The sequence below is a fragment of the Chenopodium album genome, chromosome 11 (genome assembly GCF_948465745.1).
Source record: "Chenopodium album chromosome 11, dcCheAlbu1.1, whole genome shotgun sequence".
Lineage (NCBI taxonomy): Eukaryota > Viridiplantae > Streptophyta > Magnoliopsida > Caryophyllales > Amaranthaceae > Chenopodium > Chenopodium album.
In genome coordinates, this window is record NC_137844.1 from 51,585,460 (window position 1) to 51,603,218 (window position 17,759).

The 17,759-nt window shown below is 33.5% G+C and overlaps 1 protein-coding gene, 1 long non-coding RNA gene and 1 pseudogene across 2 annotated transcripts; 1 reads left to right on the plus strand and 2 right to left on the minus strand.

Moving 5' to 3' along the window:
* The first annotated feature begins 529 nt into the window (after positions 1-529).
* On the plus strand, positions 530-8,777 carry LOC145569116 (uncharacterized). Its single transcript, XM_081628485.1, has 8 exons — positions 530-775; positions 2,657-2,800; positions 2,882-2,977; positions 3,717-3,851; positions 4,420-4,524; positions 4,628-4,726; positions 4,893-5,039; positions 6,949-8,777. The coding sequence occupies exons 1-8, from the start codon at positions 695-697 to the stop codon at positions 8,413-8,415; spliced, it is 2,274 nt and encodes a 757-aa protein (XP_081484611.1). The 5' UTR covers positions 530-694; the 3' UTR covers positions 8,416-8,777.
* Positions 8,778-9,031: 254 nt separating this feature from the next.
* Positions 9,032-10,044, minus strand: LOC145566809 (elicitor-responsive protein 3-like; annotated as a pseudogene).
* Positions 10,045-14,053: 4,009 nt separating this feature from the next.
* On the minus strand, positions 14,054-14,951 carry LOC145569117 (uncharacterized). The gene is made up of 2 exons (XR_014096051.1): positions 14,746-14,951; positions 14,054-14,638 (listed from the first exon to the last, which is right to left on the minus strand). It is a non-coding gene; the product is annotated as an uncharacterized LOC145569117 (long non-coding RNA).
* Between the last annotated feature and the right edge of the window lie 2,808 nt (positions 14,952-17,759).

Consider the following 17,759-nt stretch of genomic DNA (forward strand, 5'->3'; position numbering starts at 1 on the left):
TAGGAGACTCGTGTCAAATCAAACCATTTTCCACTTTTCCGTGTATTACCAGCATGAAAATTATTTTCAAATTTTGTACGAGCATAAGAAGTCGTCTTAGTCAATTATAGTAAAAGGAGAGGTGCTAACACGACACGGTATATACATCAAATTTAAACCCCATTTATAAAAACGCTATCACGAGCCCAACTTGACACAACACGAAATTTTAAACGCAACCAATAAAGACACGTAGTTTTAAATGGCCCAACTCATGTGTAGCTCTTGACTGTAGAGGAAGTGGAAAGATAGCTGAGAAATGGCAATTCAAAGTTGCCAAATCTATGCATAGATCCACAAAGCAAAGACATACTCGTAACAAGTACACTAAGGTAAACAAAGTTGATGCTCGAAAAAGGGCAGGTAAATCCCAAGTACACGTGGACAATTTTGCTGTCTTTTATTGACCTCCTTCACTTAATCCACTACTCCATACTTTGTAGTTTGTACTCCGTATATCTTATTTATTTTTACACACTCCGAATTTTCCGTTATACTGTAATTTCCCAAATTTCCCCTGTTTTTGTTTTATTTAGTTTTTCTCTCTCCTCCTGCTCAAACAGTCTCACAAACCCAGAAAAAAAAAACACACACACACACACAAAATCACAAATCAATTACAGTAGGAGAGAGAAATCAGCTTGAAGATCTTTCAATGGTGTCGAAGAACAAATCCGACTGGCCTCCTCCTGGTTGGAAGGTCGTTGTCAAGTCCAAAAATGGCCGCAAGGTTAAGGTTTGTTTTTATAATTCTTTTACTTTGTTTTTTCTTTGTTGAATTAGGGTTTTTGATTTCTTATTATTTGGGGTTGTTTTCCCCCTTTTTTGATGCCTTTTGATTGAGTGATTGATAGTTGAAATCAAGTATTTGATGATTTTGAGGAAGTTGTTGAGATTTGATTTACATGCAAGATATCAGAATTTAGCTATGACTGAGTTTGGTAATCAGTTTTATGATTTTTGTATCTTAACTACATGATCTATAGTTTATAGAGCTATGTGAAGAAATTCAATAAAGTATTTGATTGTTTGGGAACTTAGAGTGAATTTGAGCTAGTTCAGCTCCCGGTTTCAATGATATATTTTTGGAGGATAGTGCGGCGGGCGGGTCGTAAGGTTGAATAAGAGTAATCCGGGCTGTAAATGGACATCAGATGTCTTTGTAGAGAGAGATTTGGAGCTTTTTGCTAGCCACTTGCTGGCTAAGCGGCGGTACCATGTTCGCATCGTTTAGAGCTGTTTGGAAGTCTTGAGGGTGGAAGAGGGAATGTTGGAATGGGTCAATAGTAGAAATTATGGAAAATTGATGTTTTTGAACTGTTCATTGGTGCTTGTTAAGAAACATGGAGTCCTTTAATTGTTCAAATGAGCATAGCTAAGTCTCATTCGTGTTTGTTACCATGATGTCAATGATTCAAGTTTAGAGTTTTCTTAGGATCCTGCTATAACTGTTGTTACCTGATAGGTAAGAATTAATGATCTAGTATAATGTTAGTTGGGTATAATTATGTGTCGATCTGAAATGAATAATTAGAGGGTTTCATGTAAATCATACCTACTTCCCTTGTTTGACACATGTAGAAAAGGAAGTGACCCATCTATTGTAGGGCATTCTGGTAATTTAGTTTCTGTATGTTTGTTATCCCCTGCACAAAATTAATACGAAGTATGTAATAGACTACTGGCCAAAAGATCTTATTAACCTGTGCTTTTTTTTGGCAATTGCTGAGAAGTAGTATTATGCATTGGAACTATTTTACTGAGGTAATACAACAACAATAACAACAACCAAGCCGTAGGCCCAAAATGATTTGGGGTTAGCTAACATGAATCATCACAAGGAACGTCCGAAAAGGAAAAAGAGCGTAGCAAAATAAATTGAATAAAAGTTGGGAAAAAAAAGCTTGTAAAATGAGAAACAGAAAGAGTATACAAATAAAATTAACAAGGGGTTTAAAAGAGTGGTAATAGGATAAAAAGGAGAGGGAAAAACATGTGAGTAAGAAGTATATTAGGTTAATTTTAAAACCAAGTTTGTGAAAATTACTAATTTCCTCTTGTTTAGTGATTCAATGTGAAAATCTAGTATTCTCATGTAAATAGTTTGCACAATTGTCTTTTTATGTGGTTTCTAATTGCCAAAACATGTTACAGAGTACCAAAATTTCATATTTGTTTTATACTTGTATCTCTTTGATATATGAGCTATTCAATCTGTTAATAAAAAGCATGATAAACTAGGGCCAGTATAGTTAGAAGTTTTCCAGTGAGCACACCTCCTTTGCTTATCTATTGTTTCTTTTCCTCTGAGTAAAAAGACGCAGGACATTTTTTGAAATATACGTATGTTTGCTCGTATACTTATTATTTGTCATTCAATCTAAGTTCTCAAATTCACTGTAGGCAGTTCTCTTTCCATTAAGGCTGTAAAAGACACAATAACTTTGCATTAATTATATTTATTGTGAAGCATGTAACTGCAATCAAGTATGCAAGAATATTAGTAATTCAAATCAAAGACACAAAAGTTTCTGATTTCATAGTTATATATATTGTGTATCTGTAAATGTTGACCTACTACACTTTGCTAAGGTTAGTCATGTTGTCTGAAATACAGTACTTCATTAATTCAAAGACTCGTCAAAAGTTCTATTCAAAACCGTCTTTGCTTCGATACATTAGAGATGGGTGTGTCAGCAATGAAAAGCCTCAGCATGTTATTGAGCACGCTAATAAGAAATCTGGAGAGTTACAAATGCAGGTGAGTTTCATAATCATCAGTTTCATGTGTGCTTTTGCCTTTGCACTGTGTTTGTTTAATTGATTGATGTCATATGTTTAGCGTGTTGAAGAAAATGATTTCGACTGGTTACCCACCGGTTGGGACTTAGAAAGGAGAATCCGGAAGAGTGGTGTCAGAGCAGGAACCGAGTATAAGGTACTACACTTGTTATGATAGAAGCTGAATCTAAAGTTTGTTTCTTTTGTTAATTAGCAGTGATTTATAGGTTTGTCTTCAGAAAATTTGTGTTCTGGATTCTGGAAACTTAGTGCATGTATAGGAATCCTATGATATGATATCCTATGATATGCCATGATTATTCGTATGTTGGATATGAAAGAATCTAGAATTGTATTCTCATCCTCTTATGATTGCTCTTATGTTGATGCTTCTATGGCTGTGCATGCTGAAACTACCTGCTATGTTGGAAGTGTGTCCTCTCCAGTTTTACAAAACCTTTTTCTTCCTCTCTTTTAAAATTAACAAATCCTCCATATGTATATAAGTACTGTACTTGTTTAAGATTCTAAAGTGATGAAACTATGTGGCTTGTTTTGAACTTTCAACTTTATTACTTGTCACTTTTCTGCATCTTGCCTCTTTGGACTATCAAGTGTGGAAAGTCGATGTAGACACCCTTCATTAGTATCTAACAGGTTCTTGTACCTATATTGATAACTACTTCTTGTAAAGATGTTTCCACACCCGTAATAAAATAAAATACGGACCTTTTACTCTTTGCCTGGCCCTTGCTTGAAGGGGTTGTTTGATGCTGAGTTACTCATTACTGTTATTAGTGATATGTAAATCAAGAAAACTAGAAGAGGACTGAATAGTTTTGGTTAGCTTTTCATCTTTTAAGTCAAGGGAAACTGACCTTCAAAGCTCTTTACAGTGTTATATCGACCCATCAACTGGATCAACATTTTATTCAAAGCCGGAGGTATTGCGATATCTTAAAAGTAAACAATGCATTGCTGGAAAATCTAAACAGGAGGACAGAAAAAGGAGCAGGCACTCTTCCAACAAGGTTTGTCTCATTTGATATTGCGTATTATGACATATTGCAGCTTTATTATTGTGTTACAATCCGAATAACTGTCATTGCATGCATTCCCTGTTTAAAATCAAATTTTAAGGACCTTGAATAAAATTAAGAAATGTATGAAAGTTGCAGGGCAACTTGCTGTATAAATTCTCTCTCCCATGTTTTGGTCTTGCAATGTTTGTATTTGTTGTGGTATACTATATTGTAGCTTTATTATTGTGTAGGACTTTGGGTTCCATGTGAATTCTGCAGTACCATAAATTTGATTAGGAATTTGGATTAAAAATGTGTGTATCTTCCAGGAAACATGCTATATATCTTCTTTTCTCCCCATAAACAACTCTCTAGAGCCTTTTAGGTTTTATGTGGCTCTTTAAAGGATATAGCTGTTTTTTTAAAATGTCGAACTTTTGCTTTGAAATCACGGTTATTATGGAGTAATGTATACATATTTAAATCTTTAAAAAGCGCCTTTTGTACTCTGTGTCCTAAAAAACATGTAACTGTGCTTTGCCTCAGAGTTACTTACATAAATGCATTATCTTTGTAGAGGTTAGTTGATCCAGTAAGTGCTCGCAAATCCAATTTGGAGCCAAAGGTGTCACAGATTTCAAAAACACGTGTTCGGAAGAGTCTTTCTTCAGGAAATTTAAAGGTTTGCCTTGCTTGCATTTATTTTGGGGCATCTGCCTGCAACTGTTATTGTTTGTGAGCATTTTTTTACTATTCCATAGCCGTGTTCTTGGATATTTTTATAGGTTGTAACAGAGAGAACTGTGGATGAAGATTTGCCGTCTGGATGGATAAAGGAAACGAGAATCAAGATGCTTGGAAATAAAGTAGTCAGGAGAGATCCGGTAAATAGATTCCCTTTTGACTTCAAAGGCATTTGCCTGGGGATGTATAAATCAATGTGATGTATACCATCCTTATTCAACTCATTATTCATAACACATGCTATTCAAATTATGTTTCTTGTGGATTGTAAATTTCTTATGAATGTTTGTGTTGAAATTGTTGTAGTTCTTATATGATCCTGCCAGTAGACTGGTCTTCCGCTCCAAGTTAGAAGTTTTACGTTATGTGGAGACTGGAGAGATTAGCAGGCATGCATATCAGAGGAAAACTGGAAGCGTTGTTGGAGAAGATTCTGCAAATGGAAAGACATCTGTAAGTCTCCTCTGATATTGCCGATATTACTGCAACTTCCTTTCTGCTGTTTTAAATAAATGTTTGCTGTCCTTTATACTTTTGCCTCCTCCCCTTAAAGAAAAGGTTCTTGAATTCGTGGCTCATTTGTTATTAAGGAATTAGGAGTATGAGGTTGCCGATGTCCATATGATAGTTGTTTCTTCATGTTGTGTGTCACTTGCATCTGACTTCTTGGATATTTTTGTTTGTCATACTTGATGGCACTGTCAGTAATGTTATGCATTTGTACTGAGATTTGTTGTTTTGAAATCATCACTTGAAGCTCACTGTCCATTACCTGCGCAGATCATGGAGAAAGGTTTAGAATCAGAACATACATACATGTAAATGCTTTCTCTCTAACACACAACCACCTCCACTTGGAAGTCTGTCCTCTTAAAGATGATATTCAGCAATTTTATCTTAGTTATTTTATTTATCTATATATTTATTTATTTAATTATTTTCCATTTCTGCTAATCTGAACATTTTGGAATCTGACTAAACTTTTGAAGTTATTTTTACTGAACTTGTATTAACTCTACCTGTTTGAATTTATTACGAGAGAAACATTTTTTTTTTGAAACAGAGAAACTAGTTTTAACATAAGTGGTAAGGTATTGATTTGGTTCTTACCCATGTTTATTACATTATCAATGAAGTTTCTCTCAGAGCCCTTTGCCCTTGTTTTGATATTGTAAAATTTATAATGCTTCCAACATTTTTCATTCTCACTATATCCATTCCACCTCTCCTCCTGACACATACACCAATATTATTCTGATATAAATTAATGCCCAGTAGTTTCACCAATTAGTGGAGAGCAATAGAACAAGATTTATATGCATTGTGCGTTTTTTAGCTAGTTATGATTGGTCATGCACTTTTTAGATCTATGTATGTTGTGAGTCTTAATAGCAGAGCTTGTCAGAATTATTCTTTTTCTTCCAAATAAAAAAGGGCACTGGAGATAAGTATAAATTCTTCTGCAGTTACAAAACCTAAATGAATGAGTATAGAATAGAGATTACCCAATGCTAGATGATAACAGTTAAAGCATCTGTTTTGGATTTTTTGAAATTATCCCACTTAAATGCAAAAATTGGCACACGTCACACGACTTTTCCAGCAGAAATTAGTTAATACTGAGATGATGAGTAACTGGAGATTCACATATGAAATAGGAGACTGAGATGAGTGACTGGAGATTCATACATGATGGAGTCACATCCCGGGATGAGGATCATGGATGGCCTGAGTTTGCTTGCATTGGTTCATACAGCAGGATAAGATGTTAGCTTGATGTTATGTTCATTACAGAGGCTAGCTTCTTCATAAGCCATTACCCCAAACATCTTTTTTCCCTTGTAAATTTCCAATACGCCCACTTCACAAGACTTGGTGGTAATGAAACTTGTGGGGAAAAATACCCCAGTTTTGTCAGCTTAATAAGCCACTTTTGAGCTCATTAATATCTGATGATAATGTATGTTGAATGTTTCACCTTAACTGGAAACAGACTATAGGTCATTCTGGTTATTTCGTATATATGCTGGCTACTTTTGTGGATACTTCCTGTTTCTACTACTATTTAAATTAAAGGAATGAAGAATAATAAGCAAATGTTGAATTACTCAAATAGGATGTCTCCACCTTTTCTTTCACTTTGACCTTATCATCATTTAGATATGTGACATTCTAAATGTTTTTCTGTGTTGTTTTTAGAAACATGACAAATATTTTAGGCTGTCCAGAAAAGGAAGCTTGACAAATAAATAGGCTGAGTATAATTTTTATCTGAGAGATTTATGTTCTCATCTGTTTTATATGGGTTTTCAAATTTTCATTGTTCTGACATCTGGATTTTTTTTGGGGTTGCTATTATCAGACATCAAGTGAGCTTGAAGAAACGCCAAAGAGGAGGACCAGAAATATGCTCTTTCCCTGTGAATCAAGTAGCAAGCACAGTATCCAAGAACTTCCTGAAGCTTCAGGCGATAAAAAAGTTGAAGGCAGGAAAAGCAGAAGGTTATCCTCCAGAGGCAAACCTGCCACTGCTGGAGCTTCTAGTCTTAAGCAGAGTACCTTGTCACCCAAATCACCCAGCAAATCCCAAGAGTTGGTGGCAAAACCATTAATGGAAAAGCTTTCTGGAACCAAAGAATCTGCAAGTATGACCAAACATGCCTCATCAGAAGTCCAAGATGATGGTTCAGAAGTTTCAACTTTTGAAAAGAGTGTCTCTCCTGCTCCTTCAAGGGACTTATTGCCAGAGGAGAACCAAGTACCTCTTGCTGTTCAAGACTGTAGTAATGGGAAAGCTTCAACCAGCAAAAGGAAAACAAATGCCAGGAAATTGGTGAGTGCACCTTCCCGATCCTCCAAGCGACTTGCTGGTGTTGAAGCTAAAGTAGTATTCCACTCAATACCCATTGAGCATACTCTTCGGGCCACAAGCAGAAAGCCCTCCAGAACTAAACCCATGATGTTGGAATCCGTCCCAGATGGGCTACAGGAGAAGTGCCATGATGTTGATAAGCAAAATATGCTTGTATCTGAAGAAGAAGAGCATCAGACAGTTGTGGCTAATGCAGTTAGTATACTCACAACACACGGAGAATCAACAAACACGATTGATGACTTGCCATCTCAAGAACAAAAGCATCGTACAATGGATGTTAATTCAGAAACTCTGCTCACAACTAAAGAAGAAACATTGATTAAGATTGATGACTTCACATCTGAAGAACAAAATCATTATCCACTTAATGTTGATTCAGAAAGTGTGCTTGCAGCTGTTCATGAAGAAGCATCAAACCAGATTGACAAGAATATATTAGCAAAAGAAACCCTTCTGGTTGATCTCAGTGATCTGCAGCTGGAGGAGGCTCCACCAGGCTTCTCCGAAAGTATGAAAGTCGAAGTGTCTTCAGCTAAGAAAAAGCAATCATTTGAGTATCCACCGGTTTCTTTACATGGGAGCAAGGTTGAGAACACCTCTAGTGAGCGACCAATCGTTGAAGAGAAACTGGCCAGCGTTGAGAAAGAAATTGGACGGCCTCAATCTGAATACTGCTTTCCACCACCCTTGTGGTCAGATCCATGCCTGGAATTTGCATTTAAAACTCTTACAGGCGCAATACCATTTGATGATAATTTGGCTATCCAGGATTATATCCAACATCAACTCCGCACTTCAGAAGACAATGATAACAATCAGTGTCTTCCTGATGTATGTGCACCTAGCGTCTGCAAAAGTGACGAAACAAAAAAAGTACCCCAGTTACCTGAAGACGTCAACATCCCAAATTCCAATGGATTTGGCTCGCCAGAAATCAATCAGGTTAAGAATTAATGATAATCATAGTTTCTCTGTAGGTGTCTGTTGTAATTTTTTTTTGTAATATATAGTTACAGTGCATCTTACCCAAAGGTTTCAACTAGGTTAAGTTCTAACCATTTGTAATATCCCTAACCTTGTATTTGTTTATGATGAATCGGAAGAGCAATGAATGCTGCTGATTCACGGCCTGCAATCATTCTAAAAGGATTCTGTTTCATTTCAGATCGAGAATGCCCCTGTATGTTTTAACTCGGCATTGCTACAAGTCAAGTCTTTGTATGTATATGGTAGTATGGTACTAATCCGATTATGATTTTCTTCACTGCATTACCATGTCTTAGCTCATGTATGTCGTCATTTTAGTATTACTAATATTTTTGTTGACTAAAATTGTATTGCAGCTGCATCTGTAACATAAATGTTTTATCATCTTCTGCTGCTTCAACTGTTGGATTAAGAATAATATTTTATTTTTATCATTTCCAAAATGTTTTATTATATAGCTGCCTTCTACTGGGCTCTTTATTTTGAGAAGACATTCAGAACAACTAGAAGTACAGAATTACATTCTTAAAAAAAAATGCAAATATCTAAGAACAGTGATTGAATGCAGACAATTTTTCTCAGTCTAATGAGAGTCTCTCCATCCACCATAGCTTTCTTCTTGTGCTGTTGCCACCCCGTGATCATGAGCCTGGTTATGGATGAACAGAGGATTAACAATATTATTACACCAATAAACAACTCATTCGACATCTCTGGTTAGAGAAGAACTACAGAAGATTGTTTACTACCTTGTGGGTGAAGAAGAGGCTAAGTTTGATCTGTCCGCGAAATTCTTGACCTTTGACGACATTGTATGATGCTGTTGGAACACTGCCTTCTTCTAAGACTGGTTCTAGTGGTATACTTTCGTTACAAAGTTATTGCAACAACAATATGTAATTATGTAGTTAAATTAGTCCTATAGATCTAGAAAGCCTCTTAACAATGAGTTATTTGGCGTAAAATTAAGCAAACATCAGACATTTTCGTTACTTACGTAGCTTCTCCAACACAATCATCTTCTGTACCACAATCACTGTCCAAAATTTTTAAGGTAAGATCAGAACCACCAGAATAATTCACATCGAATGTAAATGTTTGATTCCATTCTGGTTCAGATCCTTGTCCTGCATGCATGCATACATCAATTATATTATATGAACAATATATAATAAATGAAAGGTGCGGATGCTAGCTAGTTTAGTTGAATTTTGCCTTCGAGTGTTATCCAAAAGTTTAGATCAAATCTCGTCTACAAATTACAATTGATAAAGGTTACTCAATTAATCTACATTCTGATCATTGAATAAATGATGTTTTTCTTTACTCGAAATAAAGATAATTAACCTGTTTATGAAGATCTAGATTACCTGATGCAATTTTGCTATTTTGCTTCCGGCCTCCGTAACTCAGGATCACATAGGGATCCATCTTATCTGCGTATTAGTCCATCGTTAAACACATACATAAATAAAGAATAGATTTTATGCATAATCACGCGGTATATAGAGATCGATAATCACAACTTACTGAGGTAATCAGAATTTTCAAGACCTTTGGCATTTTTAAGAACACTTTAAGTGTTCCTTGAGCCATATTTTTCAGAAGAAATTCAAAGTAAAATAGGCAAAAGAAAAAATATGCATGAGAAAATATTGATTTAATTACTATATAAAATTGGAAATTAACAGTACTACTAATTATAGGAAGTACATTTTCTTTAAAAAAAAAAAAAAAAAGTTATACTCGTAGGAAGTACATGGGTTGGCGCTTGGCAATGCAACTTTTATATAGCGGGAGGGCTATAATAATAATAATAATAATAATAATAATAATAATCTAATATATCTAAATAAAGTAGGTATTTTTGGAGAGCATTCGGCGTGCCACATAAGCAAAGTTATATTTTGACCAATTAAACATTAGATTTTTATTTTATTTTATAATTAAAAAATTCACTTGCTACCTAAATAAAAGCGACGAATGAGATTTAAGAAATTTGCCACGTATTTAAAAACAACGAATAATGATTTAATAGGATTTAAATTTTTTTAAAAACTAAAAATTATCTTTTGAATAAAATCATCTTTAGATATAGGATTTATATATCTAAAATAATCTTGATAGTGCTTATGATAAGAAATAAAAATTATTCCTTAATTATAATTAAATTAAAATTTGTGATGCCTACCACAATAATTTGACGCATCCTATAACACCAATAAAATTTCATATCAATACAAAACCAAATCAAGCAAATTTTGTGTTAATTATGTCAGTTTTAGGTCATCAATGGCTGCATAATTCTTAGTTTAATTTTAAATATTCATGTTTAAATGTATATTTGTTATTATTGCTTACATTGTGTTTATTTGGAATACTTAATGATTATATATTTATGTTTTGTTTATTGAATTTTGTTTTTACATGTAGATCTAATTTAATCAGAGAATTAAATTCGAGCAAAAATGATTGAAAATCAAAGTACGAAGAGGTATTATATCTTTTTAAATCCTTTACATTTATTAATTTTTTTATAAACCTTTTTAGTTTTTATGAATTAATTTTATGATTAAAACAAATTTTTGTGATTTAGGTAGCTTAATTTTCAACTCATCAAATTAACTTAATTTTTATTTTTAATTATAGGGTGACTGTGTTCATGCCTCAATTAAAGCCTTTGTACAATTTCGTCCAAAATTTATTATAAGAAAAGTTTACTCCGTTAGATACTTTTCAATCATTACAAATAAGAAGCAATATATTGTTGTCAGTGACAACAATATAATGATTTAATTTTTCAAAATATTATTGTTCGGGCGATTTGAGACGATGAAAAAAAATCAATGCATAGATTTAATTTTGTACAATTAAATTTTGAGATTAATTTCACAACAATTTTTCACTTCCTGGTAAATATGTTGATTTATTGTATAAGACTATAAAGATTAATTTTATATAAATTTTATTTTTGCTAACATGTTTTATTTATCCATTTTGATTAGATGGAAGAGATATGGTTGTGAACAAAGTTTGTGATTCTATTGAAATAGAAGATAAATAGTATACATGTTTTTATTATTTTTTAATATTTTTATTTTTTTAAAAACAACGAATAATGATTTAGGATTTAAATTATTTAAAAAATAAAAAAAAAATATTTTTTCACATTAAAGATTTTATCCTAATATATAACCGATAAAATATCATATTTACAATTTTTTTTATGAAAGATATCATATTTACAACGTATTCATATTTTTAAATTTAGTTGTCATATAATTAACAACCATGAATAAAATACAAAACAACAATACATAAAGCTGCATTATAAATTACATTAAAAAAAATACTTTTGTAATAGGCAATAACACTTTAATTAAATTATTATGTATTTTTTTTGTATGAAAATATATTTTCCTGAGATTTATATATGAAAAAACCGTGCATCGCACGGGCTTTCATCTAGTAATAATAATAATAATAATAATACTTTTGTCATACTACGTAGTAATAATAATAATAATAATAATAATAATAATAATAATAATAATAATAATAATAATAATAATATGTACTTAAGTACTTTTATCAAAAACCCACAAGGTTTTGGCCTCCAGTTACCGCGGTTGCCAAAAAAAAAATCATCACCTTCCCACTAGCAAGGGAAAGTGGTGGATCACCGGTCAGGGTGGTGGTGGTGGTTGTCGCCGATCAGGGTGCATGGTGGTGGTCATCACTAGTCAGTTGGTGGTGGTTGTTACCGGTTAGGGTGGTGGTGGTTGTTGCCGGTCAGGGTGGTGGTGTTAAGGTGTTAGTGATTGGTGCAGTGGCAAGACGGAAGATAATAGTGAAGTATTAAGGGCATGATTGTCCATTCATGCTAAATGTTGGCAGTTTTGATCATTATTGATGGCGGTATTTAACACCCCTTTTTTTTTTCCCTTGAGAAAAATTAAGATGTTGTACCTTATCACACAAGTCTCACAACTAACATATTATAAATAAAATTATTTTAGGAATTTCTTTTAGAGTTGATAGATTTTTCATATAAAGAAAACATACAAAATTGGATTAGTATATGTTAGATAGAATTATTTTAGGAATAAATTTCAGAGATGATAGATTGTATGTGCTAGGACACTTGGGTTACACCGTTACATGCATGTAGAAGCTTCCGCTTCGTAAATTAGGAAGGTCTTGGATAACAAATAACGGCTATATATATATATATATATATATATATATATATATTGGTAAGTAACTATGTGATAGAATTATTAGTTCATATAACAACTTTACTTAATTAATTAGATTAAACTAGAAGAATAATTTTAAGAAGTTAGTTGCCATTGCCCTAAATTGTATTACCGATCCAAAAGCTATATAATAACATGTACCTACATACATTTTTTTCACATGACTTCATAGCATAAGATCTTTTTAATTTGTAATAATTATCCATATTAGTTTCTTACCATAATATGGAACTTCATCCTACCGATCTCTCAATCTTCTCAACATTTTTCTAGCATGGAAGTTAATCATGAATACACTTCAGAAGTCGTAGAGCTAGCAAGAATAACGGTAGACATCTTAAGAAAATTAACCAATTGGGGCGAATACTCCAAGTACCATGGCTTGGATTCCAAGGAAGGGGACAAACTCATGGACACCCTAGCCAAGACCAAAGGCTGCCTAGCCGAGGTGGCTAGAAGAAGGGCGGAATCTAGTGGCCGTGATTTCAACACGGTGTTTAATGAGACCTACCTCGAGTTTATGCACATCGAGGCCAAGATAATGGTGAAAGAGATGCCGGTGGATCCACGCAAAACCGCGATGAAAGACACGGTGGTTTTGGAAGAAAATAGAGGAGAAGTTTGTGGGGTTTGTCAAGAGGAATTTGAAGTTGGAGAAACGGTTTCGGGAACTACGTGCATGCATAAGTTTCATGGGAGTTGCTTGTGGAAGTGGTTGTTTGATCATGAGACTTGTTCTTTGTGTAGGTTTATTATTTTGCCATAGAATTATTACTTGAAGTTTAATTTGGTGTATTAATTTTGATCGATTGTTGAATTATTGATGTTGATCAGCTGCAATAGTAATTGAAATTTGCAACACTAATGTACTCTATCTGTTCTTAAAATTTGTCCGACTTTCCATAATCGTGGTCTCTGATGTGTTTCTTTGACGATTAATATTTTAACTATGTATAAGTGAATATTTTTTTTAAAAAAAATAATATATCTGAAAAATTATAATTAGGCAAATCTAATTAGATTTCACACATTATAGTTGCATATCTTTAAATTTGCACAAATACCAAGAAGATTACATAGTTACACTAGCAAATCCACAACAAAAAGGTTCAAAATAAAGTTATTATTGAGTTATTATTATCCTAAAAGCAATATTAATTTAACAATGAGCAATAAAAAAAAAAAAGCTGATAAGCATAAATTTGGGTGAAACTAATATATATATATATATATATATATATATATATATATATATATATATATATATATATATATATATATATATATATGAGCAATAATAAAATTGGTGATGAGCAAAATGAATACTCCGTAATGCTCAATATAGCTCTATCAATTAAACTAGTTGTATCATTGTAATTGTATCCAACCCATTACTATCTGGTTGATACTAGTGTGGTTTTAGAAGGTCCTGCCCATCAGACTCATCACACTGATAAGAATGCTTATAGTACTCCGTAACAAGCATCCTTTGAGACAATCATTAGCACTTAGTTTATACAGGTAAAAGAAATCCCAATGACTCGTGCAAAGCACTGAGGCAATATTGCCTGGAAATCATGGAAGCTGTATTAGTTCCGTTCACAAAAATTAATTGTGACTCAGTTTCTAAAGTCTCCTGTATGTTCTCCTAAGCCAGAAGCTGAAAAAAACTTAACATATTCCTAAAGGATTAAACCTGACGAGAGAGTGGCACTTCTGCCCACGGCCCCCACTCCAATGAACATGATCTGAGCTCAGCTGACATAGAGGGATCAATGCGGCTCTCCAGCAAAGTGCACAAGTCGTGCATCAATGGTCGCTTGACAGAATCAGGATTCAGACAAAGACTTGCCTCACAATTCAACTGCTTTGAGGTCCTCATATTCAAAATGCTTCAATTGTTTTTCTACAATATCAAGGTAATCCCTAGCCTGAAACAAGAAACTAACTATCAATGAAAAGTAATTTAAAATTTTCCTTTGTTTTTACTAAATGCAGCTCATAATAACTTCAAAAAACATAAATTCAGGTTTCATACCCAATTTACCAAGCTTCCTGTGTCTTTGGAGAAGGGTGGTCTGCCACTGACTATCTCAATCAGGACTACTCCAACTGCATAAACGTTACCCTTTATGTCTAAATGACGTGCCTCAATTGAACGTGCTAGAACACAGATAGCACCATTACTATCTATGGCAGAAGAATTTTTCACCGATCTTGCTATGATAGTCTTCCAGCTTTCAAAATCAACCAGCTGCAACAAACGTTCCAAGTTTGATTCAATAGTTTTTGGATCAATTATCATAATACCAAGCATATAACCTAATTATCATCCACACGTAATTGATAATCTTATAAAATATCCATCCAAAATGCAAGAGTGCTTAGGAAAGAAACAAAAAATAGAAGATTTTTTAATTTTTTTTTATCCTTGGTCAAACCTTAATTTTAGTTATTTCCTTTTTTAATTCATTTTTTATTTCCCAAAATTTAATTACTATATTTCCAAATATCATTTTATAATTTTTCTTTCAAAAAAAAAAAATCATTTTATAATTTTCTTTCAAAAAAAAAAATCATTTTATAATTTTCGAAATTTATTTATTAAAATCAGTATTTAATTAAATAAAAAAAATTAAATTAAAAAAATCAAAATCAAAAAATTGTTCATTAATGTTCTTCATGGTTCATCATTGTTCATCGACATTCTTCAATGTCCTTCAACTTTGTTCAACAATCGACGAATTTCTCTATAAATTAAGATCTACAGTCGTGCGTCATTGTTCATCGACATTCTTCACATTATTCAATGTCCTTCAACTTTGTTCAACAATCGAATTTGAAAAATCCGGGGTTATAAAGCATATTGGTGTAGGTTTTTAATTCTAGAAAAATAGATTTCACTAGTACAATATCAATCAACGGATGCAAAAACATCGAATTTATGTAACCTTGATTAAAAACATCGAATTCTAGAAAAATAGATTTCACTAGTACAATCTCAAATTTCACTAATACTAGTACAATATCAATTTTCCGCGTGTGCCCAATTTCTATTTTGGTATCAGAGCAAAGTTAATCCAAAGCCTCTATTTTTATCATCCATCTTCAAACCTCATTTTAACACCAACTTCACCTAAACACAAATGGCCTCCCCTTCTTCAAACACAAACTTAAACACAAACACAAACAATTTTAATCCCCAAGTTAATTGGGTGCCTACATTTAAGGGGGAGAAATTTGATCAATGGAGTATGCAAATGAAATCAATCTTCATCACCCAAGATATTTGAGAAATTATTGAGGATGGCTATGAGAAACCCAAAGATGTCAATGAAGAGGCTTCTTGGGATACCTCTAAGAGAGACCAATATAAACAAAACATAAGAGGGATCAATATGTCCTTTTCATAATTTATCGTGGAGTAGATGAAACAATAATACCTACGATCATGGCCGCTACAATGGCGAAGGAGGCGTGGAGTATCCTGGAGACAAAATATAGAGGCTCGGAAAAGGTAATACTTTTTAAACTTCAATCTTTGTGGGGTCAATTTGATAGTCTACAAATGACCGATAATGAATCAAGTCAATCTTATGTTGATCGAGTCTCAAATATTGTTAACCAAATTCGATCTAATGGAGACACAATTGAAGATGTTAAAATAATCCGGAAAATACTACGTACTCTTACCAAAAAATTTGATCACATAGTGGCTGCTATAGAATAGTCTAATAAAGATTTAAAATTGCTTAACATGACTAAGCTAATGGGCTCTCTATTGGCTCATGAAGAAAGAATGCGTAGATTTGATGGCAGCCGGTAGGACAAGCTTTTCAGGATAAATTAAAATTTTCAAATGGAGAAAATAAAAATGGCCATGAAAATAATTTTCAACCAAAAAAGAAAAATTTTAATAACCGTGGTCGGGGAAGAGGAAATTATAAAAACCAAGGGAGCCGAGATAAAAACTCTTTTTGCATATTATGTAATAAAAATGGCCATAATACAAGAGATTGTCGGTACAAATGCAAAAAATGTACACGACACTCTCATTTTAAAAAGATTGTTATTTCCAGCAAAAAGAAGAGGCCAACTTTACAGAAAATAATAACTCTAATGATCAACTACTTTATACCTGTTTAAATGCTCAAGAAGAGCAAAATGACACATGGTACATTGATAGTGGTTGTTCCAACCACATGACCGGAAATAAAATGGCTCCAAATAAAATATTTCCACTTAAAATGCAATTGGAGTCAAACACCGCCCTAAGCACAATAGTGGATGAATCCACCTTGTGGCATTTGAGATTCGGACATTTAAATTTTGACAGTTTAAAACTGTTAAAAAATAGAGAAATGGTGATTGGGCTACCACCAATCACTAATGAAAAGAAAATTTGTGAGGGTTGTATCTATGGAAAAATGCATAGATCATCATTCCCAACCTCATCTTGGAGGGCCAGAGCTCCATTAGAGCTTGTCCATGCTGATTTATGGGGTCTTACCAAGAATCCGTCTCTTGGCGGAAAAAGATACTTTCTGTTGATTGTTGATGATTTTTCACACATGATGTGGGTATATTTCTTGGAGAAAAAAATCAGAAGCACTACCCCATTTCATGCAATTTAAAGCCCTCACAGAAAAACAAAGTGGGCATTCAATAAAGGTTATAAGAACCGATCGTGGGGGAGAATTCACAAGCAATGAATTCAACAAATTCTGTAAAGAACACGACATTAAAAAGGAGCTCACAGTTAGACGCACACCACAACAAAATGGTGTTGCAAATAGGAGAAACATGACAATTGCTGAAATGGCTCGGGGTATGATGCAAGGAAAAAATCTACCTAAACATTTTTGGGCAGAAGCTGTCCACACAGCTATTTACATCCTTAACAGGTCTCCCACGAAAGCAATAAGAAGCATGACACCATACGAAGCTTGGCACAAACGAAAGCCAAGAGTTGAGCACCTCAAAGTTTTCGGGTGCGTTGCATATGCCCACGTTCCGAAGGAGAATCGAGATAAGATAGACGGAAAAGGAGAA